The sequence below is a fragment of the Acomys russatus genome, chromosome 19 (genome assembly GCF_903995435.1).
Source record: "Acomys russatus chromosome 19, mAcoRus1.1, whole genome shotgun sequence".
NCBI classification, from domain to species: domain Eukaryota; kingdom Metazoa; phylum Chordata; class Mammalia; order Rodentia; family Muridae; genus Acomys; species Acomys russatus.
In genome coordinates, this window is record NC_067155.1 from 28,334,433 (window position 1) to 28,360,983 (window position 26,551).

The 26,551-nt window shown below is 45.5% G+C and overlaps 1 protein-coding gene across 6 annotated transcripts in view; it reads left to right on the forward strand.

The window, feature by feature from the left end:
• Cdk8 (cyclin dependent kinase 8) overlaps nt 1-26,551 on the forward strand; it is a 571,315-nt gene that overhangs the window by 496,670 nt on the left and 48,094 nt on the right. For 4 of the 6 annotated variants that reach the window (XM_051162889.1, XM_051162890.1, XM_051162891.1 and 1 more), the window contains exon 1: nt 4,685-4,879. The exons of 1 other annotated variant lie outside the window; for it this stretch is intronic. In XM_051162889.1, the coding sequence (XP_051018846.1) occupies nt 4,752-4,879 (128 nt within the window). In that variant the 5' untranslated portion in view covers nt 4,685-4,751. Of the gene's footprint in view, nt 1-4,684; nt 4,880-22,145; nt 22,246-26,551 lie in introns of those variants that run through there. One more of the 6 variants, XM_051162893.1, reaches the window with a different exon arrangement.

Sequence of the window (26,551 nt, forward strand, 5' to 3'; positions counted from 1 at the left end):
GACTGTATAAGGAGACCCCGTTGAAAGGAGAAAGCAAAGAAGAGGGAAATAAAAGGTTATACTCACCCAGGTTTCTCCTTCTCGTGCCATCCCAGGTTCCACCTTATGGAATGTACTGCCCACATGTAGGATGGGTCTTCGCTCCTCAGGTAACCTCCCCTGGACAATCTCCCATAGACAGGCTCCTCAGTGACTCTAAAGCCTAGGACGTTGCATTATAGACAATGTCAAGCTAACAGCCACAAGTAACCATCACCCACATCCACGTATTCCTACCTAACAAGTTTCTCCTTTATTCCTATCCCTTTGTCTAGACCTTTATTACACGTGGAAGGTATAAAGGTACCAACTTTTGTCTCTGGTCCACTAAAAAGTACTGCCTAGGGCTGGAGAGATGGCTCAGCATTTGAGGACTCAGGCTGCCTTTCCAGAGGGCCCACGCTCAATTCCCAGCACCCACATGGGTGGCTCACACCCATCTGTAACTCCAGTTTTGGGAGGGGATCAGATGCTCTCATCTGGCCTCAATGGGCACCAGGCATGCATGCGGCACACAGACATACAAGCAGGCAAAACACCCATAAAACATAAAATAGTGAGATTGCATCTTGGAAAAAAAATTTTTTTAAAGGTCAAAATTGAGTATCCTGGTATAAAATTGGTTCCTGATTCTCTATTTACAACAAGGTTTTCTTAAAAACATTGATCAATTCCTAGGAACACAGAAAAGCTGACTTTGAGAGCAATGTTTTTATGTGTTATTTTATTTTTTGCTGAAAGAGCCACTGAACTAGTTTAGATTTTATCCAGATACTGTCTGCATGTTTCCCCAAGGGCAGAAGCCTTCACGCGTTGGCTAGCAATAGAAATAGCCTCTGAAAATAATGGGACATTCACACTAACTTACACAACAATTGTAAAACTCACTTGAATTGACAAATACAACTATGCATTAAATATGGCCGAGTGTACCAAATTCTCACTGGGCCTCTGGTCTTTGGTCTGTAGTTAAATAAACAAGTAACACTGTCAAAATTTGCTAAAGCTTCTAGTTTCTTTGCTTGAGACACTCTGATTCGTGTAAACTTGGGATCTATCTTTTGGAAAACATCTATGGCCTCCTTATGAATGAAGCATCCTCTGAAAATTAAGTAAGATTTGTGTCAGCTTTCTCCATTGGTGTGAGCCATACACTATTACAGGGAGCATGTAAACACGATCGCTGGTGAGTCATAATTAGCTACAGAGCCTTCCCTCAGTGAGGTCCCAGGAAAAGAACAATTAGAGCGACTTTGTCAATTAAAAATAATTTAAGCCTGGCATGGTGGCACAAGCCTTTAATCCCAGTACTCGGGAGGCAGAGGCAGGTTGATCTCTGTGAGTTCAAGGCCAGCCTGGTCTAAAATCGAGTCCAGGACAGCCAAGGCTACACAGAGAAACACTATCTTGAAAAACTAAACAAAACAAAACAAGATAATACTTTTAAAAATTCTAAACATCAAACGAAACATTTCATGGAGTGAAAATTGCTGTAAACTCCATCTAGTTTAAAATTATGAGTTGTGGCTGGTGAAAACGCCTCCATTTCCTCTCTGTCACATTTACTTCTTTGAGCCATACTGTAGTCTTGATTATTGTTTAAAAAGATTTTTTTCACTGGGCGAGGTGGCACACACCTTTAGTACTGGCAGAGGCAGGCAGATCTCTGAGTTCAAGGCCAACCTGGTCTACCAAATGAGTCCAGAATGGCCAAGACTATACAGAGAAACCTTGTCTCAAAAAAACCAAACCAAACCAAACCAAAAATAAATAAATAAATTTAAAAAATTGTTTTTTCCATTTTTTATGTGAGTGCTTTGCCTGCATGTACGAAAGTATACCATGTTTGTCTGTGCACATAGAAGCCAGAAGGGTGCTGGTTCCCCCTGGACCTACAGGGTAAGCAGTTGTGAGATATCATGTGGGTGCCGGGAACTAAACCTGGGTGCTCTGTAAGAGCAGTAAATGCCACTAACCACTGACCCATCTCGCTAGTGCCCTTCTGGCGTGTTTCAGTTGTATATATAACGTCCCTATTGTAGTTCACGTGTTATGTCAGATGTGGGGATGGGGGCGGGGAGTGGGCGGGGGGGGGGAGAGGAAGAAAATCAAGCTCGGATCCTTATAACTCACAGATGTGCTTTGATTGGACCCAGGTCTTTTTGCTTTTCCTTAACGGGCTTTACCGACTGCTTCTCATTTCTGAGCCCTGGCTTGCCTACTCGTTCTCATCCTTACCGTCCCTGGGATGAGCACATCACACATTTGACCTCTATAGTCACAAAGATCTGATGCTTGGCCAATAGAGGGAGCTGTAAACTGAAATTCCCAGAAAATAAATCTGCACTTCAAAACATTCTACAGGAGAGATTGATTAAACTGGGTGGTGGTGGCTCAAGCCTTTAATCCCAGCACTGGGGAGGCAGAGGCAGGCAGATCATTGTGAGTTCGAGGCCAGGCTGGTCTACGAAGCGAGTCCAAGACAGCCAGGGCTACACGGAGAAAGCCTGTCCGGAAAACAAAAAGACTGCGGGAAGCTGGAGACGTGGCTCAGAGGTTAAGAGCACTGACTGCTCTTCTTGAGGACCCCAGGGTTCAAACCCCCGAAGCACCCACATGGCAGCTCACAACTGTCTATAACTTCTATTCCAAGGGATCCGACACCCTCACACAGACACACATGCAGACAAGACACCAATGTACATAAAAACAAATGAAAAGAAAAACAAAACACTTCCACAGCTGTAGAAAGCTGGGATGCCACAGAGTGGAAGACAAATGATCTTGGGCTATTTCAGCCACCTAAGAGGCTATGTTTGTGACCTAACAGCTACATATTGGTTAAATTTCCCAAGAGCACATAAACAGACCATTATCCCACCAACCCACAAGCTAAGAGTTGCCATTAGAGCGCATTTAAGGCCCATAGCTGGCACGGGCTTGCTTCTTATACCATCAGCCTACGTGATGGTCCCACCGATGTATCTGCCTGCCTCTGTGTGTGTGTGTGTGTGTGTGTGTGTGTGTGTGTGTGTGTGTAAGTGTTCTTGTGTATGCATGTATGTGTGCACGTCTGTGTCTGGAGGCTAGCAGTTGATGTCTTTCATGGAACCTTGAGCAAACCATGTCAGCAAAACTAACTGGTCATCTTGCCGCTCCCTAGCTTTGGTATTACAGGCACACATAAACGTGTATGACTTACAGATATTTTTTTAAAAAGCAAAGGTGACTTGGCTTCTTGATGACAGACAGTTACCTGGAAGTTTATAGAAACCCTTTCCTCCTCAGGTTGTATGTGGACACGGTGTTTTATCACAGCAACAGAAATCAAATTATGCCATGTGGCAAGCGTTTTTATCAATCTAGCCGGCTCCTCAGCCTCCTTCACTAAATTTGTTCTCTTGGTATAAAAACGTAATTAAATTGTTATCAAGTTGGAATTCGTGGTAACTTGAAATCTGTGTCTCTAAGCCGTGATCACCCATATTTGGCTGTAGAATAAAATCTTATTCTCGTCAAAGTAATAATTGTATTTTTGTGTCAGCAGAGTTCAGTCTTCACTGAAGCGAAAATAACTTGGAAAAATGGCTGGAAGTATAATGGTACTTGCCCGGCACCTGCAAGCCCCGAGAACTTCATGAAATATGCAGTTAGATGAAAGAAGAGAAACCGTAAATACAATTACGTAGTTTATTGTGGTATTTAGAGACAGGTAGAGGCTATAATAGAAAAAAAACTTGAAGGCTTGGGGGTGAAGGGAACAGTAATTTAACTCCAAAACAAGCCTCTCAGTAACGAGTGTTTAATGCTAAGCTTATATGGGCTAAGTCAGACTGCAGAGACATGGCTTTGGGGAAAATAATCTCCACGCAGCCGAAACTCGTTGCGTGATGGACTACCAATCCCATCATGCAACGCTCTGCACTCGCGGCGTCATGGTGGAGGCGGCACGGCAGCCACCGGTGCAAATGAGCCTTGTCGTTTCTGGCCGCGCCGCCGACCGGGTTGGTCCACGTGGTGAGCCTGTCAGCAGCTCGCGCGGCGGCTGAGCGAGGCGCTCTAGCGTGCCGGCGTCAGGAGAGGCGGCTGCTACCTCCCCAGCCGCTCACAGGTGGGGGCGGGGGCAGCGCGAGGCTTCGCGACGCTTTTACGACAGCGGCTGCCGTGTTCCGCGCCCGCACGGCGCCCCCACCCCCCCTCTCCTCCTCCTCCTTCCCCCTCCTCCTCGTCGTCGTCCTCCTCCTCCTCCTCACTCGGAGGAGCTGCCGGCTGTTGTGTGTGTGGCGTCGCTGGGGTGTCGGGCAGATGGCAGCCTGAGTGCGCGTGAGCGCGTGTGGACGACGGCGAGGCGCGGACGCGCGTGGGCGAGCAGCGGAGCCGGCCGTGGCCGCCCCGCGCCGCACCCGCAGCGGCACGCGCGGCCATCCCGAGCCGGCGCCCCGGGAGCGCGGGGACAAGGGCGGACGCCGCTCCCCGCCTCCCCCCCACCCGCCAGCGCGTCCCTGCAGCCGCGCGCCCGCGGGGACCGCCCGGCGCTCCCCTGGATGTCCCGGGCGCCCGCGCGGGGCCCCCTGCCGTCGCCGCGTGAGGCGGGCCGGTGCTGCGGCCGGCCGCTCTAGCTCGGGGGCTGCTGCGGCTGCTGCCGCGCGGCCCGGTGCCCACGGCGGGCCTCGGCCCCGCGCCCCGGCACCCCGACCCGGGAGGCTGTGACAATGGACTATGACTTTAAAGTGAAGCTGAGCAGCGAGCGGGAGCGGGTCGAGGACCTGTTTGAATACGAGGGCTGCAAAGTTGGTCGAGGCACTTACGGGCACGTCTACAAGGCGAAGAGGAAAGATGGGTGAGTGTGGGTGTCCTCGAGGCTGGGGAGGCAGGTGGCCGGCCGGGGTCCACACTTCCTCCGAGACTGCCTCCTCCGTCCTGGCCAGCCTGCTCTGGGGAGGAAGTGGTGTCCCGGGAATCCAGACCCACAAGAAAGCCTGCGTGCAAGAGGGAGAAGTCGTGTACCTTTTTTTGTGTGTGGATTTCAGGGTAGTTCAGGCTGGTTTTTTTTTTTTTTCCCTCCATCATTATAAAATGCCTGCTTAAATAAATAGGTATGATTTTTCTTTGGTCGATTTATCATGGTAACCTTTTGGGGGGACTAGCTCCTCCGCCCCTGGAGTGATACCCATCAGTCTGGAAGAGAAACTGTGATCTTGTTTCCCTTATCAATTGTGATCAATTGATGACCAAATTTGGATTTGATTGGGAGAAGGGAGGCAGCGAGTAAAGGTGGTTATGGAGAGTGCCTTGGAGGATCATCTGTAGCGTAAATGTAGCAGCTGCTGTTCAGGTATCGTTAACTGTGACTTTTTATGCGGAACAATGGGGATTTGGTGCAGAGTGGATGGGGAAAAAAAAAAAAGAAGTGACACATGGGGGCTATCTAGTGCAAGCTCTTAAACCAGCGTTCATCAGCTGTCAGTGAACTTTATTCTTTCTGCTTTAAACATTCTCTCATAGAAACAAATTAAACCTATGACTGGTAATGCTCCCAATTTTGCTTCTTAACAGTAAAGTGAAGGCACTCATTTTTTTTCCTTTGTCAGTAGATGACTGCATTGTAATATTGACAAAAGGACAAGTAATTCTTAGTTTGGGAGAAAATATTTATTAATTTCCCGTTTCCCTATTGTACAAGTAGATATTATCTCTGCCTCTGACAGTAGGAAATTATTGGAAAGATTGTCACGTCTCATTATACAGGTTTTTTTTTGGGGGGGGTGGTTATTAGAAACAGCTTTCCTGGAGCAGCCCTTGTTTGGCTGGTTGCTACTTGGCTGTTCAGAAATTGACTTTTTTTTGTATTCACAGGAGTGCATATTCAGAACTGCATTAGCTCTACAAAGTGAAACCGCTAAAGCTGCAGTGAGTTCTTTTCGAGGGAATTTAATTTATAAATACTTCTCATAGTCTGGATAATGGAGAAGGAAGTGTCTGTTTATAAAACACTTCACTTTACTGGAATACCTTTCTAGTTCATCGTGTATTCCAGTGCTTCTGTGCAGCAGTGACAGCGGTGCACCTATGGGCAGAAGATGGGGACGGGAAACTGGAGGCTCTGGGAGCCGTGTGGATTTAAAAGCTCTACTTAGCAGAGTGTGTAAAGCAGTGACGTGCAGAGCCCTCCTTAGTTCCTGTCTAACTAGGTTTATTTCATCAACATTAATGAATCATTTCAATAAATCTGAATCAATTTGTTGCTTAATAATTATCAAAAGGGTTAAAGCATCTTCCTTCTCTCAGTATTACATAGTTTGGGATGTGGTCATAAAATTTTCACTCCCAAGACACATTTCACCAGAGTGTGGTTTATTTTTAAAAGTGCAGGTGATTTAAATAACCCAATTCTGGTTTCACAAGTTGCCAGTTTAAGCTGATAAAATATGGAAATGTGTTTGATCATGTTTTTTGTTTGTTTATAAGTATGTAATGTGTATGGAGGGAGGTACTGTAAACACCTCTTACATCTTGATGGCCGGGTTTTCGTTTAGGCTGTTAAGCATAATTTCATAGCTTAAAATAGCTGCTGTCAGTGAGGGTTCATTCCTTAGCTGTTCCAGCCGTTGCTGGTGGACATTTGCATTTAGGGGGGCATTGTGTTTTAGGCTGTAATCCTTTGGGTTTGGTTTCCAGCAACATTTAATGGTTCTGTTTATTGTGATGAACTTTAAATTATTGTTTGTAGTGAATCAAATGTCAAGAGAGTTTTAGAATTGGGACGGTTTTGTTTTCCACAGGGACTATTTTTCAGTTTGGCTTGTTTATAAGGCCAGGCTAGTAAAGTGCTACATTGTATTTATGAGGTTCTTTGATCTTCTGTCAGTGAAGCATAATTTTACGCGTTTTCAGACTTGGTATAATACAATTTGTGGCTATTTTAATCTTTTATAACAAGATGATCAAGTCATTTGCTTTTGGTATTGATTTACTTTCAAATTAAATTGTATATTCTGCCACTGAGATGCCATAGTCCTCAAGGAACTTACACAGGTAGTAACACTTTAGAGAGAATCCGGAGCCCTACAATAAAATCAAATAATGGAGATACCTTTGCTTGGACATATTTGGCTGTTAAAATGAATACTTGAAAAGGTTTCTTTCAGCTGTCCAGTAAACAGAATATGAGGGAAAATAATTTAAGACTAGAGGAATTGACTGGTTAAATTGTTAAAATTTAGAAAATAGCTTGATAATTTGGGTATAATGAATTAGTAACACTACTCTTCTATAGCACATGCCAGATTAGAAAAAATTAGCACTGTAAGGAATGCAGGAGACAGTGAAATACTCTGTTTTTAAGAATGACTTTTAAGCAAGGCCTTTTATAACCATGCTAATCTCAGGTTTTAATAGAGTTTAAGTGCACACAGTACGCCTTGGAGTTAATTCTTTTTGGGTTTTCAAGACAGAGTTTCACTCTGTAGCCCTGGCTGTCCTGGGCTCATTCTGTAGACCAGTAGACCAGACTGGCCTCAAACTCAAGAGAGATTAGCCTGCCTCTGCCTCCCAACTGCTAGGATTAAAGGTGTGTGCTACCACTACCAGCGACTTTAGTTTTTTCTTAAATGTTCTTTGAACATTAAAAGACTACTCTGTAGGAGGCAGAAGGTGTGGGGACGGCCTGGGAGGAAGGGTGAGTGTGTGGGGCATTTTCTAAGTCTGTTGGATTTCCTTTTAAAGAGTAAGACAACCAAACATAAGTTTGAAAAGATGGAAAAAAATGTAAGAATTTGTTTTTAAGATCTTATATTCTCAATATAGTCGCTGGACATTTGTGTTAAAAAAGGTAATTTTCCTGAAGCGATACTGCATGGCTGAAGTGTGCTGGCTAAGGCAGGAAAGCCAGCAGTTTTAGGCTAGCCTGGACTACGTAGCAATGCCCTGAGCTATGCACCCATGCTCACATGGGGAAAACCCCACGAAAGTATTCTTTCCTTTTTCTTTTTGTTTTTAGTTTGTTGTTGTTTTTTTTTTAGACAGTCTCAGTTTATAGGACTGTAGATCATAGACCAGGCTAGCCTTGAATTCATAGAGCTCCGCTTGCCTCTGCTTCTTGTGCTGGGACTTGGACATCATGCCTGGTTCCACAGAAGTGTTCTTCATCTCTTACAGTCATGTTCAGTCAGCGAAAGAAATCAGAGGGAGAGAGCAGGAGGGAGGGAGAAACAGAAGCAGTAACCCTTGAGTCATTTCTGTGCAAACTTCAGGAACTAACTGATAAGGTAATGGTAGTAGCTAAATGGTTGGGTGATTAAGCCCTAGGTCCTGGCTGGAGCACTGTATGTATCTGTTTAATTTTATAAGAACAATCCTATTCTGTTCAGTTACCTTTTGAGAAAACTGAAAAAGCTATTGAGCATTATGCAGATTTGTCCTGTGAAGACGGGGCTAAACATAGCCACTGTCATTTAGGACCGACGAGTGTCCTTGCCATATGTATACTCTGGAGCCCATGCCCTTAACCTATGCTCCTATGTCAAACATGAAGCCTCCAGACAGCATCCTTACTGGTCTGCTGCTGACACCTCAGATACCATTGGGTCTGCTGGTTCATGTGGCACAAGCTGACTTGGAACTCACCCTGTAGCTCAGGCTGCTCTCAAACTTAAGCAACCCTCCTACTTGAGCCTTCTGTGCTTGATTGTGAGCACTGGGACTCAAATCCAGGTTCTCTGCTAGAGCAACAAGCACCCTTAAACACTGAACCATCTCATCAGCCTATTTAGGCTTTAACATTGGAGCCCAGCATGGTGGTGCTGCCTATAATCCCAGCACTCGGGAGGCAGAGGTAGGTGGATCTCTGTGAGTTCGAGGCCAGCCTGGTCTACAAAGTAAGTCCAGGGCAGCCAGGGCTACACAGAGAAACCCTGTCTCAAAAAAAAAAAAAAAAAAGAATCTCTTGCAATTTTGGGCTAGAGAGATGGCTCAGCAGTTAGGAGCACTGGCTGCTCTTACAGAGGTCCTGAGTTCCATTCCCAGCAACCACATGGTGGCTCACAACCATTATAATGAGATCTAATGTCCTCTTCTGGTGTGCCCATGCACATGCAAGCAAAATACTGTATGCTTAATAAACAAACAAATCTTTTATTAAAAAAATTGGTTTTCATCAACTGTCAAAAGAAAAATTGGGCAGTTCCCAAGAGAGAACGAACAGCAGCGCAAGGGATTCTGGATTCAATGCTTATTGCATTTTGGTTGTTTGGGTAGTTTGGATGTTTGTTAATGAGTGTTCCGCATAAACTCTGAAGATGTGTCTAGAGGGAGAAGCGCAGCATTTACGGAGACTGTCTCACGATGTGGCATTGAGCAACATTCTCACTTTCCGCTTTAGGTCACTCTCAAGTTTGATGCTTAGAATCCATGTTCTTTTATTTTCCTCTCATTTGTTTACTTCTTAGTTGTAGGGTTGACACACACTTGCTCATGTGAGCTTTACTTTGAGTCACTGACCCAGTCAGCAGGTGTCTGGGGCCTTTCTGTGTGCCACTGTCTGAGGAAGTATCTACTGGGAGAAGAAACTTGTCAAAATTACAGCAATTTAATAGGCACCATGATGTTACTGTAACGCATGGGAGGAGGCTCTGAATGACTTTGGCTTTTTTTGTTTGTTTGTTTGTTTTTGTTTTTGTTTTTTTCGAGACAGGGTCTCTCTGTGTAGCCTTGACTGTCCTGGACTCACTTTGTAGACCAGGCTGGCCTCGAACTCACAGGGATCCACCTGCCTCTGCCTCCCGAGTGCTGGGATTAAAGGCGTGCGCCACCACCACCCGGCCTGACTTTGGCATTTTATGGGAAAATCTCCCAGTCAGCAGTACTTGACTGACTCTTGGAAGATGAGAAGGGCTCGTCAGAAGGTCATTTTGAGGGGAATAGGAAAAGTGTGCCCTTTATTGTTTCCTGCAGCGCCCTGCAGGTGTGGGCTTTTCCGTGCCACGCTTTTCCGACTTATTTTCTTGTGTGCTCTTGCTGTGTGTAGAGTAGTTCAGGCCTGACCGATGTTCTCTTCTCCCGCTGGCTGTGACGTCAGTGGGGGTACAGTTCTCGCATGTTCCAAGCAGCTCATCTGTGTTTGTTGCAGGTCTGTTGGAGTAAGTACTGTTGGCCATGCGCTCTAGGTGGTGTCTGATGCAGGTGTCTGATTCAGGAATTTGTCCTCCACGTGGAGCTGACACACAGCGAGAGCCCAGCTTTGCCTGTGGCTCTCTTGGGTAACAGCTTGTTCCGCTTTGGCTTTGCCTCCACAGCGGGTTGGAACTAAATTTTTGTGGAAACAGCAGTGACTGCAGGTTGGGGGCAGGGGAGTGAGAGAGATTCTTTTTCCAGTCAAAGGTTTAGGAAGTAGTGGAATTTCTTGGTGGGGAGTGTGTGTCAGCTAGGAAAACAAATAATAATAAAGGATATGATAAACTATTATAGACCATTTGTAAGTTAGTTTTAGTTGTGAATTCTGATTTATGAACATTGAAAGTGAGATGTATTTGTTAGTGGGTTTAATATAAGCCAAGTTGGTATTTATAAATAAATATATTTTATTCCCTGTAGTTGGTGATACTTTTTATTTTGCTATGCCCTTTTATTATTGACTCCAACTCTAGTTATTGCTTTGCTTTTTCTCTGGCCTTAGCTCCTGCTAGAAATTAAATATACTATAGTCTTTTCCTTCGTTCCATCCGAGATAGGTGTTGGTCACCTCCTTGTTACTTAGAAGTTACTATTTTGTCACCCCAAGAAGTGTCTGATATGTCTAACTGATGACATTTACTTATTGTAACTTAATCTTACTGTTTTTAAAATGATATGAATGAGTGGGTATGTGGACGTGAGTGCTGTGCCCATGGAGGTCAGGAGAGCGTCTGGAGTTACAGGTGGTTGTGAACCACCGTATGCTGGGAATGCTGCGGCTGAGTCCTGCAGAAGTATGCGCTCCTGGCCGCTGAACCAGCTCATCCCTCTGGCCCCACAGCCTGCTATTTTGACCTTAATATTTGAATTCCTCTTGGTGTCAGTGGTCCTCAGGGTTCTTGAAGGAAGTTAGTTATCAGGAGTCGCAAACTGGTTGGTGGGATTGGTTGAGCAGGTGAGAGTGCTCGCCAAGCAGACCGCATCCATCAGTTGGACATTTGAATTGTTTCTACTTTGGGGCTGTTATGAATAATGCTATTATAAACTCATGTATGAGCTTCTGGATGTGTTTTCAGTTCTCTTCTGCATAAACCTAGCATTGGAATTTCTGAGTCACCCAAAGCAGCTCCCCGCTGGCTTTAAGCACTTGTTGAGTGCTGGTGTCTTATGTTTTGTCTGCATTAGGTTTGTCTAGGGCAGTGTTCACACCACGGTCTGTCATGTCTGTATTAAGTTGTTTAGGGCTGGTGTCTTCTGTGTAGTCTGCAAGGCTGCATTAGGTTTGTCTAGGGCAGTGTTCACACCACGGTCTGTCACAGAAGTGTTTCTCAGTTCAGACCACTCCGAGCTCTCAGGCCAGAACTTTACCCTCGTGGCTGAAATGGCTCTAACATGTAGCCTTAGACATCCTACTCTGTCTTTATATGAAACTCCAGCAGCTCTTCACTCAGTGCCCAAGAAGATATAGTTTGTCCTGCGTTAGCTTATTACATAGCTGCCTCAGTGTATAACTGCATTGAGTGTTGGTGCGTCCTTTGGGGTTTCCAGTGAGTACTTCTGTCTGTGTGTGTGTGTGTGTGTACACACACACCCGAAACTCATACTTACCAGTTGTGGAATGTTGCTGCAGTTAAGTTCTTGAGGTGTATTATAGGAGAGTAGAAATACAGTGCCTTTTAAAAACAACACGAGAAGCAAAGGTTGGTGGGCTGGCTGTATCACCACCCTGAACAGAGCTGGAAAAAAGCAAAAACAAAGAGAAGCTTTAGAATCCAGATGGGTTGTTGAAGTTCTTTGAAGCGGACCACTGGGATCTTCAGTGCTTTTTGAAATACACTTTACAAATGAGTCTGCTTCAGGGAGGATTGAGCCGTACTCCAGACATTAAGGGAGAGAGAATTGATTTCTGAACCCATGCTGGTATTGAGTTTGTGGGTTATTTTCCTTTGTGTGATTGATGATTTAGGTTAACTAGTAACCAGTTACCCATTTCCCTAAAGTCTGTGAGGTCAATATAGCCCTTGAGTTAACTATTGTAAAGAGGGACTCTGCGGCCCCCACCAGCTGTTGTACATACACCTGGATTTATGGGCTGTGTCGAGTGTTGAAGGAGCATAGGGAGTAGTGAGCGAGCGTCTCTATGATTGAAGGCTTCTGCTCTAAGGAAAGCCAGTCAATCGCGGAGATTTCAAGTCACCGGATGGATACATTTGCTAGCGCTTGTTTTCACTGCAGTGGCTTGACCTAGTGTCTTAACAGATGACTCAGTTTCCAAAAATTGAATTTCAACCCGAGTCCAAGCTAGATAATGAAGCATGGAGCTACTTTTCCTCACTGACCGTTAATTTAAGTGTAAAATCACATCAGTTAATTATTTGGCATTTCATTTTAGTTTCTCTTTAGCTGTGGATCTTTCTGTAAAGTTGGCTCCTGTAATGTTTTTGGTAGTGATTATTCACTAGGTTCTAGTCAGGTGTCAGAGACAGGTGAATGAGTTCTTTAGGAAATGTACAGACTTCGGAGGAGTGCAGGCATGTACAGTAGCACAAGGCTGCAAGAAAGTAATCTCCCAGGTTGCCATGGGGGAACCCTGTCTGCTCTGAGGGCGCGAGGATGACATCCAGGTGTGGCTAGGTCGGTAATTAGAAGTTACGCTAGTGTAGCATCAGTGGCTAGCGTGGAGTAGGCAGGTGGCATCAACTGTGGAAAATTACAGCATAGCTAGCTGGGTGGCACCAGTTGTGGCCCCAAAATTATTTCCCTCACTCCTTCCTTTTCTTCCAATTCCTTTCTAGCTAACAACATCCTCTCCCCTCCCCTCCCCTCCCCTCCCCTCCCCTCCTCTGTCTGTGTCCCTCCTCCATCTCCCCCTCTTTTTTTGTTGTTTGCTTTTCAAGACAAGGTCTCTCTGAGTAGCTTTGGCTGTCCTGGACTCTTTGTAGACCAGGCTGGCCTCGAACTCACAGTGATCTGCCTGCCTCTGTCTCCCAAGTGCTGAGATTAAAGGCGTGTGTCACTATACCCAGCTCTTTTTGTTTTTTTAAGACAGTTCCTCCGTGTAACCTCCCTGACTGTCCTAGAACTCACTCTGTAGGCCAGGCTGCCTGCCTCTGCTTCATGAGTTCCAGATTAAAGGTGTGTGCCACTGCTGCCTGGCCGCCTCTTTGCTGTTTGACAAGGTCTCGCCACACAGCTCAGGCTGGCTTTTCAGTTGTCCAGAGCCTCCCAGTCATCCAGCCGGGTGCCCCGAGTGCTGGGGTTGTAGATGTGTGCCCCAGAACCCGTTTACATGGGAGGAGTTGCAGTCTGGTTCAAAGAGAGCACAGCAGTGTGTGCTAACTAATCAAGTTGTACATGGTTCTTTGAGGTAGCTTTGGGATCTCATGAGTTATGAGAAGGCTAATGCTCCCACCTTTGCAGCTACTGAGTAGCATGTGCGGAAGTGTGGGGGAAAGGCTTGGTGAGGTGAAATAGTGGATAGGTTCCCAACACGATCATACACAGGAGTGAGAGATGGGAAGATGGGCATTAAAAAAAAAAAACTTGGAGGGGCTGGAAATCAGGGCCAGAGGACCCTGGTTCAGTACCCAGCACTCTGTAACTCAAGTTCCCGTGGATGCAACTCTCCTCCCCGCCACAGACATACTTGCAGGCCAAATACCAATGCACATAAAATAAAAATAAATGAATTGTTATTTGTTGTTGACATACGTGTATTTTGAAAATTGTGTTCTGAACTTTGTACTTTCTTTTGGGGCAATGGGGACCATTTGAGGGCTTTTAAGCGGAGAGTGATTGCCAATGTACAGAGATGGATGGTTTGGCAACACAATCAAGACGACTATAGGGAGCTGTGCTTAAGAAATTGTAACAGTCCAGATGTGGGGAGATGGTATGGGTTGGGGGGTGGGGAGGAGAACCAGTAGCACTAGTTGACTTATTAGCTGTGGTGGAAAGATTGGGGCGAGTCCACATGCGGTGGTGGCACACGCCTTTAATTCCAGCACTCGGGAGGCAGAGGCAGGTGGATCGCTGTGAGTTTGAGGCCAGCCTGGTCTACAAAGCGAGTCCAGGACAGCCAAGGCTACACAGAGAGGCCCTGTCTCAAAAAACCAAGAAAAGGGCAGGGGGAGATTGGGGTGAGTCAAGGAAAAGGTTGTGGGTAATTGCCATAGACAGGGAGAGCCAAAACAGAAAAGGCATCAAGCTTGTGGGGAACGGTAATGAGGGAATCTTAGTATGTTCAGTTTACGTGCCTGTCAAATATCCAAGAAGAAATGTCTGTTAGACAGATGCATTTAGTGCTCCAAAAGGGATCTGGACATAGACTTTGGAATTACCAAATACTTGAGGTAGTAGTCTTGAGGGATAGTGGGATTGCTTAGGGAAAAGAGCCAAACTGCACTCACCAAGAACTGTTGAGAAGAAAATGTCTACCCTTGAGGCCAGGAAACTGAGTTTAAAGAACAAAGTATCCAGAGACTCTGGATTGCACAGTACGAGTTGTGGGGCAGACAACTTATTGACTGTACATAGAAGACATTGTAGAGTCATCGTTCTCAGAGTGAGCGTGTGTTTAGGAGTGACAGGTACACTCGGATCAGAACCCTTTTTAACTAGAGGGCAAGGGGAGAATGAGTTGTCTGGGCTAAGGTATTTTAAACAAATTAAAGGCTCTCCTAAAGTGACAGGGAAGTTTAAATAGTACCCTCCATCTTATTGTCAAGGATGTCTTGATACTTTCATGGTGGTGTCCTCTGGACACGACTTGCTTAAAATCTGATGACATGGGGTTCAGGAGATCCCACTGAATAGGGTGGGGTGGGGAGGACTCTGAAGGCCCAGGAGCCTCTCTCCTCCCTGGGGTGGACTCTTGAGTGCTACACCACAGGGAAATTGCTCTGTGTGCCTGAAAGTGACCCCAATTAAACCTATTCGTTTACCAAACTAGACTTGGGTAGGATAATTGCTTTGATTTGTTGTTGCTTTCTGTCTGGAGTTAGCAGAGTTAGACTTCTCAGGAGAAGCCATGCAGTACTTGGGCTTCCGGGGGGCTGGGTAGAAAGCAAGGTGAAATTGGAAGGGACACTGCTTTTCTGCTTTCTGAGATGAGACATGCAACCAATGTTAAGATGTGTGAGGACTGAGCATCGGAGGGGTATAGAATGGTGTCCTTTCTCTATGTGGTATAGAATGGTGTCCCTTCTCCACGTGGTATAGAATGGTGTCCCTTTTACACGTGGTATAGAATGGTGTCCCTTTTACACGTGGTATAGAATGGTGTCCCTTTTACACGTGGAATGGAGTGATGTCCCTTCTTGCTACAGTATTGGCTTCTGTTGTGAATGTTAAGACATGCATGTGAAGATGGAGAATTGGGAATATCTGGGTGGTGCAATTGTTTGCCTCTGTGTCAGGCCTCTTGATGAGCATGGGGATATCCTGGATGGCTAAGTACATGAAGTCCACGGAAGTGCTTAGCATAAGTAGGGTGGAATTCTAAGGGAGCCATGGCAGTGGTTGCATTGCTTCAGGTATGGGTGATGGTGACAAGGCATGCAACTAAGGCTCAGCTGTCTGCCAGAGAGAACTTGCTCACGGAAGGAAGGAGTCAGCAGGAACACGGGTTGCCCTGTTGGCATGTTGAATGAAGTGGAGGCCCCGGCTTGCCATTTCTTATGTCTAGGAGCGGGTAAGGAAGAATTTACACATTAGATATGCTGAAGAGCTCCTTCTGGGATCCAGGAATCTGGACCACACAGTGTCAGCATTGCGAGGCAGAGATGAAAGAGGCGCAGCTCCCCCTCTCACTCTCAGCAGACCAAGGAGTTTGCCTAGAGGTTTAGGGCCCTCAAGTTAGATCAAACTAGGTTTGATTCATGGCTGTGACGCTGAAAATAATTTTCTGGTTAGCCAGCATGAGGCAAGGTTGAAGATTGTCTTAAAGCTATTTCAGTATGGGTTTAGGAAAGAGGGTTAGGAGAAAAGGGTGTTGAGGAAAGTGGGTGAGCATACTCAGATGTGGATAGGGCTTTTCTCGGGGGGGGGGGTGCAGCTCATTCTTTTTACAATGATAATGTATAGGACTATGGTGGTCCTTAAAGGCACTGTCTTTACTGAGTCGTTCCTGAGGGACACCTGATACAATGCCAGTCAACAAGGTAAAAGTCTAGCCCCCAGGGATGCTGGGAAGAGGCATAGCTTTATAGTTACAGCAGTATCTGGGGAAAAGGACAAGACTTACCCGTGCTCACATACACTTAGCCTGGCTCACTGCTGCTTTAACAAAAAATATCTATATATGAAAGCAATCTTAATTTGTGCTGGAATATTTGCTGTCTTGCTGGCAAGAGCCTTTAATCCGACTCTGGGATGACAGGGTCCTTCCCCTCATGTTGTAAGTCCTCTGTGTTTCTCTCCTGCCTCCTTGGGAATATTTAAACAGTGAAAAGAAAGAAATGAGGTAAAAATGGTAGTGCGGAACTGAGCGTGAAAGAGCCTGTATGTAGTGCCCAGTTCTTTGGACCCAATAAGAAGACCCTATTCATCCGAGAGTTAAGAAGGAAGCTAATTGAGCAGGGACCTTGGTACACATAAGGGGGCTTTTGAGACTTTGGTGCGACCCGTAGTGGGTCATGATCTTTACAAGGTAGGTGAGGCTCTGGAGAAGCTGAGTGACTCAGCCTGGCATGTGCATTGGCTCGGTAACTGCCAAAGCTGTCCAGCAGAGAGGAGCAAAAGAAAGGAGGTAAAAGGTCCTGCTTGGATCACACAAGACTGATCTATAAAGACTTGTGAGTAGCTGGAGTTCATAGGGAAAATGAACAGACAGCCCAGTGCTGTGCTTGAGGCTTTGGGAAGTTCACCAAAGGGAAGACATGTATGCTCTCCACTCTGCTGCTGAGGAGGCAGATCTGCTGGGTCGGGGACTGCCCCACCCATTCCCTCGGTGGCGTGGCCAAGGTTTGGGCACTATTCAGTCACAGCAGTTAATTGGTCTCCTTGGTTCTGAGTGGCCCAGGAGCATTTGGTGTGCTAGTAGATGGATACGGAGCTAGAGCAGTGTGCAGGGGAGAAGATTGTTCTTCTAAGGATGGGCGGGGTGGAGTGTGCTGTGTACATTTCCTGTCTTCAGGAACTGTGCTAGGAGTGGAAATGTCTTCCCAGATCAGCAGCCGGGTGTGGTGGTGGAGAGGTGTTGAGGTGTTGGGTACTGTGCCAGGGAGCTGGCTCTAGAGGCAGGTACAGCGGATGAGAGCATGTCCCCATTTCTCCTTGGTTGTGGGCCAGGCCATGTAGCATGAACCCATCCAGTGTGGAGAGAGGTAAAGTGGCCAGAGGTCAGAGTGCCAAGAATAAGTGACTGTTAGTATGGCACAGTGGCCCAACATACAGCCTCATAATAGAAGGTTGTGATGCATCTGTGTCACCTTTCCAAGGCCCAGGGGACATTGTGCAGGAGAACAGAAAAAACACAGCAACTGTAGAACTGTTCCTTCCAGGTGTGAGGTCTGCCATTACAGACTTGAAGTCAGAGCCTACACAAGACCTTTCCCTTATGGACTAGGCTAGGGAACTCATGAGACCCTCCATTCCCTGGGGAGCTATAAAATAAAATTGCTGTAGGCACATGCCTTTAATTCCATCCATTCAGGAGGCAGAGGCCAGCCTAGTGTACATAGTGAGTTCAGGACTTAGACCCTTTCTCTCTCTCTCTTTCTCTCTCTTTTTTTTTGGTTTTTCGAGACAGGGTTTCTCTGTGTAGCCTTGGCCATCCTGCACTCACTTTGTAGACCAGGCTGGCCTTGAACTCACAGCCATCCGCCTGCCTCTGCCTCCCAAGTGCTGGGATTAAAGGCGTGCGCCACCACGCCCGGCTAGACCCTTTCTCAAAACAAACTAACACTCCAGAATGTAAGTTGCTTGTGCCCCTGTGGTAACCCCAGTTAAATTCACTGTTTGCTGTACTGGACTTGGGTGGGGTTGTGCCTTTTGTCAGTTGTTGCCCTTTCTGTATGATCTGTGGTGAGTAGAATTTCCGAGGAAAAGTCATAGAATTCAGAGCCAAGCAATGAAAAGCATAACTACTTCCAGTTGGGGTTCTATTACTGAAGCTAAACATGTAGGTTCCATTTATTTATGTATATTTATTACATACGGTTTAAAATCAACCTCATTTTTCAAATAAAATAACCTTTCTCCCCCTCCCCCATTTCTAAGATGGATAATGTCCAGAAATACAGAAAGAAACCAAATCCATAATTCTGCCATTGAACAGTTAATTTTGGTTCTCTTTCCAAATTAGCTAACTAACATTCTCCTCTCTTCCCTCCCCACCCCCCCCCGTGTGTGTGTGTGTGTGTGTGTGTGTGTGTGTGTGTGTAGATTAGTAAAATATATACATTAAAATTATTTCCTTGGGCTGATGAGGTGGCTCAGCTGGTAAAGACTCCTATTTACCCTCTGAGCTCCATGCACATGCTGGGACATGCATGTGCACTCAGAACATACAACACAAATTCATACATAATGTAAATAAAGGGGTAAATCTTTAAAAATCATTTATTTGCATAGTGTATAGTCTCAATCATTTTATTATTGCAGAATATTGCTATGTATGCATTTAAACATATGTTTAGTTAACTTTTTCTCTGATGATAGACATTTAAGTGGTCTTCAGAATTTAACTTTTTCAGTTGTCAGTTGGTGTCAATAAATACCCGTGTAGTTACCCATTACAGTGTCAAATCGTCGAGGTGGGATTTCAGATCAAAGGCTATATACCTTGAATAGTGTTTTTTTATTATTGAATACAATTAGATTTTTAAAATGTATTCCTTTAATAAAATATTTAAACACACAGAAAGGTACCCGGGAAATCTAGCAACCCCTATTCCCTCTGTCTTGGGCTTTCACTCCGATTTTACTCTCACCATTCCCTGTGGCTCCTTGTGTGCTTGCATATAGGAACATATACACAATGGTAGACCTGAAAGTTTAATATTTTCTCCTTTTTAGACAGATAGTGCATGCATTTGTGTAATGGTATTGCATGGCTTGGCTTGGCTTGTTGATAGATGGGCTTAAATGTCTGTGAGCCTGTGGAACACACATCATCAGCTCATTCTGTTTCACAAATATAATGTTAATGTACGGGACTGATCCTGGAGCATTTGAGGTTTCATTTTTTTTTTAGCTCCGAAAACAGTACTGAGTGTATCTCCTCACCTCTCTCTGCACACAGCTCACTTGGATGTAGAGGTGGGACTCTGCAGGTCTCCAGAGCAGCCCAAAAGGTTGTTGTCATGGGTGATATTTTTGGCAGGCTATAGAGATTACATCCATCAAGAAAACATGCCTCTTGTGTATATCCACAAAGTTAGACTTCTCTTACCTTAGTCTACACTTCTGCAGAGTCTGGTGACCTTGAACTTCTAGTCCTCTAAACACCCTGACTATTGTTGGAATTGTCACCATGACAAGGTCTGTATTACTGGTGATGGAACCGGGATTTAGTGCATGCCAGGCAAGCACTCCGGCCGTAGAGGTGCAATCTGTGTCCTCTGGAAACTTGGCACAGTTGCAGTCACATCAGAACCCCAAACATAAGCACTTCAGAAAGTGGATGTGTGCAGAATACTGTTTGTGTTATGACCACGTTGTAAGTTGTGAAGTCAGAAGTGTTGCAGTGATTCTTGTGCGGATTTTGTACTGGTTTCACATCACCACACAAATGTGGATCTGTATGTTTTAGTTTATATTTGGGATAAAGAACCATGTTGATGGTGGCATATGCCTTTAATCCCAGCACTCAGGAGGCAGAGGCAGGTGGATCTCTCTGAGTTTGTGGCCACCCTGGTCTACAAAGTGAGTCCAGGACAGCCAAGGCTACACAGAGAAACCCTGTGTCAGAAAGGGGGGCCGGGGAACCACGTTGATATTATTTTCACATCTTAGTTTGTATTTGCTTTCCTCACTTCTGATTCTGACGTCATCCTGTTGCTACTCCTCAGTGCTCCGCCTCTGTCCTCTCTATTTAGTGCTGGTCTTAGTTTCCTGGCTCCTGTTGCTGGGCTGTGGTCCTGCTCTTGTTCTGTGTCCATGGTTACCTCCCTGCTCATGTTCTCCCTTGGTCTCTCCATTTGGCTTGACCTTTCTGGTTCATATTGCTCGTAGCTTCGTCTTGTTCTTGCCTTCTGTAGTTGCGTTTGGCGCTGGCCTTTCTGGCCTCCGGAGAATGGGGACCGGAGCCCCTTCTAATGCAGAAGCAATCATTGCTGATTGATAAGCAGCGACTTTGAGGTTTCTAGGGTACTTCTGATGGTTTTTATTAAGCTTTTGGTTAACAAACAGTAATGGGTTTTGCTATAACCTCTTGATACATATGTAATTATCATTTGCACCTATTTAGCTCTACTGATGTCCTCTCTGGTGCCTTGTCTCCTGGCGAGTCCCCTCACACTTCTCTGCAGAGAGGCCCGTCTTCTACTTTCATGGCATATATTGCATTACTTTCCTGTTCCCCTGTCCTCTCCCTTTAGCTCTCTTCCCTCACGTCCCCTCCTTTGTCCCCAGCCCTCATTACTTCCTACATAGGAGGCAGCAGATACTCGGGCATTTGTCTTTCTGAATCTGACCGTTCAGTCTCTAGTTCCAGCCACCCATTTTACTGCAGATGTCATAAATTCATTCCTACAACTGAAAACATTTTGTTGTGGACTTTCTTTACCTGTTTGCTTGATGATGGACATCTAAGCCTCACCTCTTATCTCTTGATACTGCCCTTTGGATGGGGCTTTCAGTTCTACAGCGTCAGCTGGATGCTTTTACCGGCTTCATGGATCAGCGCCACCACGTCCTGAGGAAGTCCAAGTGCACTGCTTGCCAGTCTCACGGTAGAGTGTACTACAGCCACTTGTAGTTTTCTTTAATGAAAGATATGCTACAATTATGGATGACACCCTTCGGAATGTAACATAACCTAGGCTGCTAGTTTACCATTTAGTGTCTAAAACATAGTTTTGATTTTGTCACATAGTACTAAGTAGCCAAATCTAGTTACTTTCATGGCGAAAATGTCACCTGCGGAAATGCTGCAAAGAAGCTATGTATTGATATATTACTCATGGGGCTTCCCTGGGCTTTATTGAGACTTCATTCAGTAGTCTCCCTAAGGTACCTGGTTTGATGACTTTTCATGCAGTCATTAAACTGCAGCCATCACTACGATCTAACTTTAGTGTTTTGCCCCTTCCTCTCCTCTCCGCTCCAAAAAAGGAAACCATGGGCTGAGCTACTCCTGTTTGCCCTAATCCTAGAGTTACGTGACCCCAGTCTACTCTCCATTTTTGGAATTGCTTATTCTTGACGACTTCATATAAACAGTACATGGTGGTGTCTTGACTGACTGCTTCTTGTAATGTAAAGCCTGTGTGATGCTTTTGAGGCCCTTCTTAAGGTAGTGTGTGGTACATTTTGCTCACTCTCCTGTTCTTTGGTGGATGGATGATTGGGTTTCTGCTCTGCTTTTGTGAGTGCTGCCTCTGTCTGTGGACTTTGGTGTATAGATGCCTGGGTTCCTGAGTCCAAGGTAGTCAGTATGGTTGTGCAAAACTAATTGAAGATTTTGTATTGTTAAATTTGTTCTTTGATTCTGGAATACATTCTTAATAAATGTGATTATCTTATGCATCCCTTGAATGTGTTTCTTTGTTTTTTGCTAATGGCTTATTATTCAGTGCTTATATTTCTTTCATATGATGGACCTGACATTAGACAAAAACAATTTCAACTGATTTTCTTATTTGAGTCTAAAGTGGGTCATGACCAGCAGAGACAGCTAACAACAGCAGCAATTCATCTAGCCCAGTGCCATGCTGGGTGAAGAAGCATCACAGAGGAGAGGGTCCCTGATGATGGAGAGCATCGTGGAGGCCGTGGATTATACACAACTACCAGGGGTGCATGGTGTCCACTGATCATCTGAGCCAGATTCCGAATCTCAGCATTATCACATCTGACAAGTATGTTCAGCAGGTCAGTGCGATGCGCTGAGGGCCACTGAGAAGGGCACCACCTGCAGCCCGTGCTGTCCACAGGAAGGACCAAGTCTTCCTCATGACAACACCCAACACTTCAGAAGGCAAAGGAGCTGAGCTATAGGAAAAACTCTTCAGCCATATTCCCCTTCTTCTCTCCTGCCAACCACCACTCCAGTGTCTCAGCACCTGTGATTAAGCTGAATGCTTTGTAGCCAGCAGGATGCAGGAAATACTTCCCAACAGTCCTTCACATCTTGACGTATGGATTTAAAAAAAAAAGTTTAAATTATCTTTTCTTTTGTATGTTGTATGCCTGGACATGACTTGTGTGTGGTCCTGCCCACTCAGAAAGTTTTATAATAAGATGTTGGGAACCATCATTATATCTAGAACCAATTTGGCCTTAGCGCGCTATAAATACAGAATAAGTACAAGATGTTCTGCCAAATCTCTAGGTAGAAGTTTTGCCTTTGAACATTGATGAGCCCAGACCTGTAATGTATTCTGTTCCACATTTATTTCTTTATTTGTTTATCCATCCACTTGCATTTATCCATGAGGGCAGAGTCCCTTGCAGGAATAGTCTTCCAGTAGGAGCCAGTCTGTCCCTTCAGGCAGTGGGGACTTGCTTGGACCATCTTGTGGAACCAAAACTGAGAAAATGATAAAGGGAGACCACACCTTGGCTAAGCCTGCTCAATAGTTTGTCTCTCTCCTTCTGTCCCAGTTTTAAGTTAAATCCTAAGTTATAATAAGATGGACTCGGGCGTCTGACCTGTCTGCTCATTCCCTCAGCGCGGCTGCATTCATTAAAACTCTTCCCTTTGTTTCTCTCCATCACTTGGGTTTTGTGTTGTTCTAATTAGCGTGTTAGGACAGGTGGTAAGCATAGCCTGCAGGGCTGCTGGAGCTGAGGACTCACCCACCCACTTCGTCTATGATCTATAAGGAATTTGGGCTACTTCAACAATTTCAATTTATATGAGTTTTGATAACCCACTTTGGTATCATATACATAATGCTTTAATGAAAATAAATCCCAAATCGTTCGGTATTACTAATAAAGACTTGGGAGCCAGATTCTTGGGTGAAAATCTGCTAGGTCAGAGAGGCAGAGAAAGCACCCAGCTGACCTTCCTATTCAGCTCAGGTCTCAAAGGAAAAAGTTCAAAAAACTTACAAGCTCAATTCACAGCCCAGGAGGAAAAGCAAAAGAAAGAAACAAACAAACAAAAAACCCCTCAAAGCCAAAGAGCTTGCTAGTTCAAAGCTCAAAAACCCCCTTCTTATCCACGCTGCATTAAATACCCTTCTCTCAAAGTTCCTCTTACTCTGATCCCTCCCTGTCAGCTCGTTTCTTGCTCCACCCCTTGACCTAGGGTTAACTATTAAATCCTTGTACAGAAAACTCTTGGATTAAAGGTGTTTGCTAGGGATCAACCACACCAAACAAGAAACAGGGTTTTAGCCCAGTGCTAGGATGCACACCTTTAATCTCAGCACTTGGGAGGCAGAGGTAGGTGGATCTCTGTGAGTTCGAGGCCAGCCTGGACCACAAAGAGAGTTAGTTCCAGGACAGCCAGGGCTGTTACACAGAGAAACTCTGTCTGTAAAAACCAAGAAAGGAAGAAGGAAAGAGAGAGAGAAAGAAACAGGGTTTTACAATTCATAATCTTGGAGTTCACAGTGGGATCAAATATTCTCCAACACAGAAGAATATAAGTGCGTGAAGGTAACAAATACACATTGTATTAGTTGCTTTCCTAAGATCTGCTGGGCTTGTTTAGTCTGAGGTGACAGACCATCATGGCAGAGCCGTGTAGAGTAGCAGGAGCTGCTGCTGAGGCTTTCAGTATCAGTAAGAGCATGAAGGCCAGGCGTGGTGGCACACGCCTTCAGTCCCAGCACTCAGAGGCAGAGGCTGGGGGATCACTGGGATCTCTGTGAGTTCCAGGCCAGCCTGATCCACACAGTGAATCCAGGGCAGCCAGGACTAGAAGAGAAACCTTGTCTTGAAAAGCAGAAAAACCCAAAAGAGCACTAAATTACCTCTGGATATATACCCATTACCCTTGAGTCCTCAGCTGAGGTCTGTGTTTGTGTAATACGTTACAAAGCTAGCTGCCCCAAAGAATTCATAGATACTACCTTGGTGAAGATAAGAGTCTCATTTCTATGACCAACAGGTTTCTCATTTATAAAAACACTTTACAGTTGAGTTTAGCTCCATGGAAAACCAGGTGTATAATGAAAGCAACTGGGCAGCCCTTAAAGGGAAAATGTGTGCACTGGGGCCTGTATGTTCTTTGAAATCATCCCCAAGGTCATGGTGGTGAATGTAAGAAGGTGGAAACTCACCTGAATGTGTTTAAGAACTGGGACCTTGGAGATAAATCCCCACCACAGAATACAGGAGGCTTTATAAAACCAGGGAAGAGATTAGAACACAAAGACAACTTCTGCCTCTTTCCCATAATGCTCTGTTTTGCCTCAGACTGGCAGCCAGAAGCTATGACCAGATGAGGTGTGAATTAAATGAGCCGCCATCCTCCCTCGGGTTCCCAGGCTCCAGTGTTTTACTGTGGAACACAGAGCAGAGCAGTGCCAGTGACAACAGGTATTGGACGAACAGCTTGCGTTCTTGCTCTACAGAATTGGCCACCAGGCCTTCTGGTTTTAGCATGGCGTCCATAAATGAAGATAACATTCCTCATGTGGCTGCTCTGTACTGGCTCCTTGTTGGGGTGTGACAGAGCCCCAGAAAATCTTGACCTTTATACTGCAGGGGTTCACGGCCCTCTTCAGGCTTTACTAACACTTTCCACTTTTACTGACTTGGCGGTGCCGTATGAAGTGACTGGGTAGGAGCACCTTTCAGGCTAGGAACACAAAGCTGGGTAAGGACCCCTCCTTCCCGTCTTTTCTGTGTAGACAAGGTCTCACAGGCCCGTCCTAAAGCCTCGACCTCTGCTCTTCCACCCCCACCCCCTAGCAGCCAGTAGGCCAGTGGGTTCTTAATTTTATTTTTTTACAACTTCCAGTTGGAGCTGTAGATTTCCAGCAATGAAAAACTCAAGTCTAACCAAAGAATAAAGAAAAGCAGTAGCCAGAACACACTAAGCACACACAGGGCAGTTGGCGGGGGGGGGGGGGGGGGGGGGGACATGAAAGCATTGGGTAGCCTTGCAACAGACCTTGTCAGAGTGACCTTTATGGTCCTGATCGTGGATTATGCTCGTGAAAACCGAGGCCTGGACCTTCACATGCTCGGCACACTTAAGGAAGAGTTTCCTGGTAGTATTGTAAATGGAGTCGTCTGTCTGTCTCCATACCAGAGTGTGTAATCTTCACACGTTTCCAGATTCAACTTCTAAACCACTGGTACCAGAGAACCCGTCCTGAGATCACCAGAAGCTGTTTTTGTAACGCTGAGGACCAGACTCTCGTGTCCTAGACAAGTGCTTTGCCACTGAGCTAATGACTTGGCCTTCTTACTAAATTATGACCCATCAGCAACCAGCTCAGTGAGAATGTCCTCGTGTGTCTGGTGTCTATGTAGGGCATAGCTTATCTGCACTAGTTTCTCCCTTTTTAGGAAGTGGACGAGTAGCATGGATCAACAGACTTCCCTTGAAGGAAGCCAGAGCGCAAACGTTTAGATCTGATGGTAACATGCAGTCTCCCTTCTGTGGAATGTGGGATGAATAGATGGGTATATTTTAAGCCATTGTTTAAAATATATAAAAACACATAGCTTGTGGGCAGAATATTAAGGGACCACGGGCTGGGTTTAGTTCTTGAACACTAGTTTGCTGTGGTAGCGTTCGTTCTCTAGAGCAGCACTCCTCAGCCTTTGAGGCGGGTGGCGTGGGGCACTGACTGGCCTGTCTACGGCCATCATAAAACACAGATATTTACATCATGATTCAGATCAGTAGTGAAATCAGTTATGAAATTGCAACAGGAATAACTTTATGGTTGGGGGTTCACCACAACATGAGTGACTTTATTAAGGGGTCTCAGCATTAGGAAGGTTGAAAACCACTGCTGTTGAGGAACAAAACTGATAGGGTGAAAAAAATACATATCTTATTCTATTAGCTTATGCTACAATACTAACAACAGCTGTCTCATACCTGATGCCAGTGCCAAGGCTCCAGTACTGTGTTGGTCCTTGAGGCCTTGTGTCTCAGTGGTTAGAGCCGTCCCGTAGTGGCTGTCTCACTGGGAACACTGCTAGCCCAATAGTTGGCCCAAGCCATAAAGCTGGGATACCTCAGTAGTCCCGGTCTTAGCCTCAG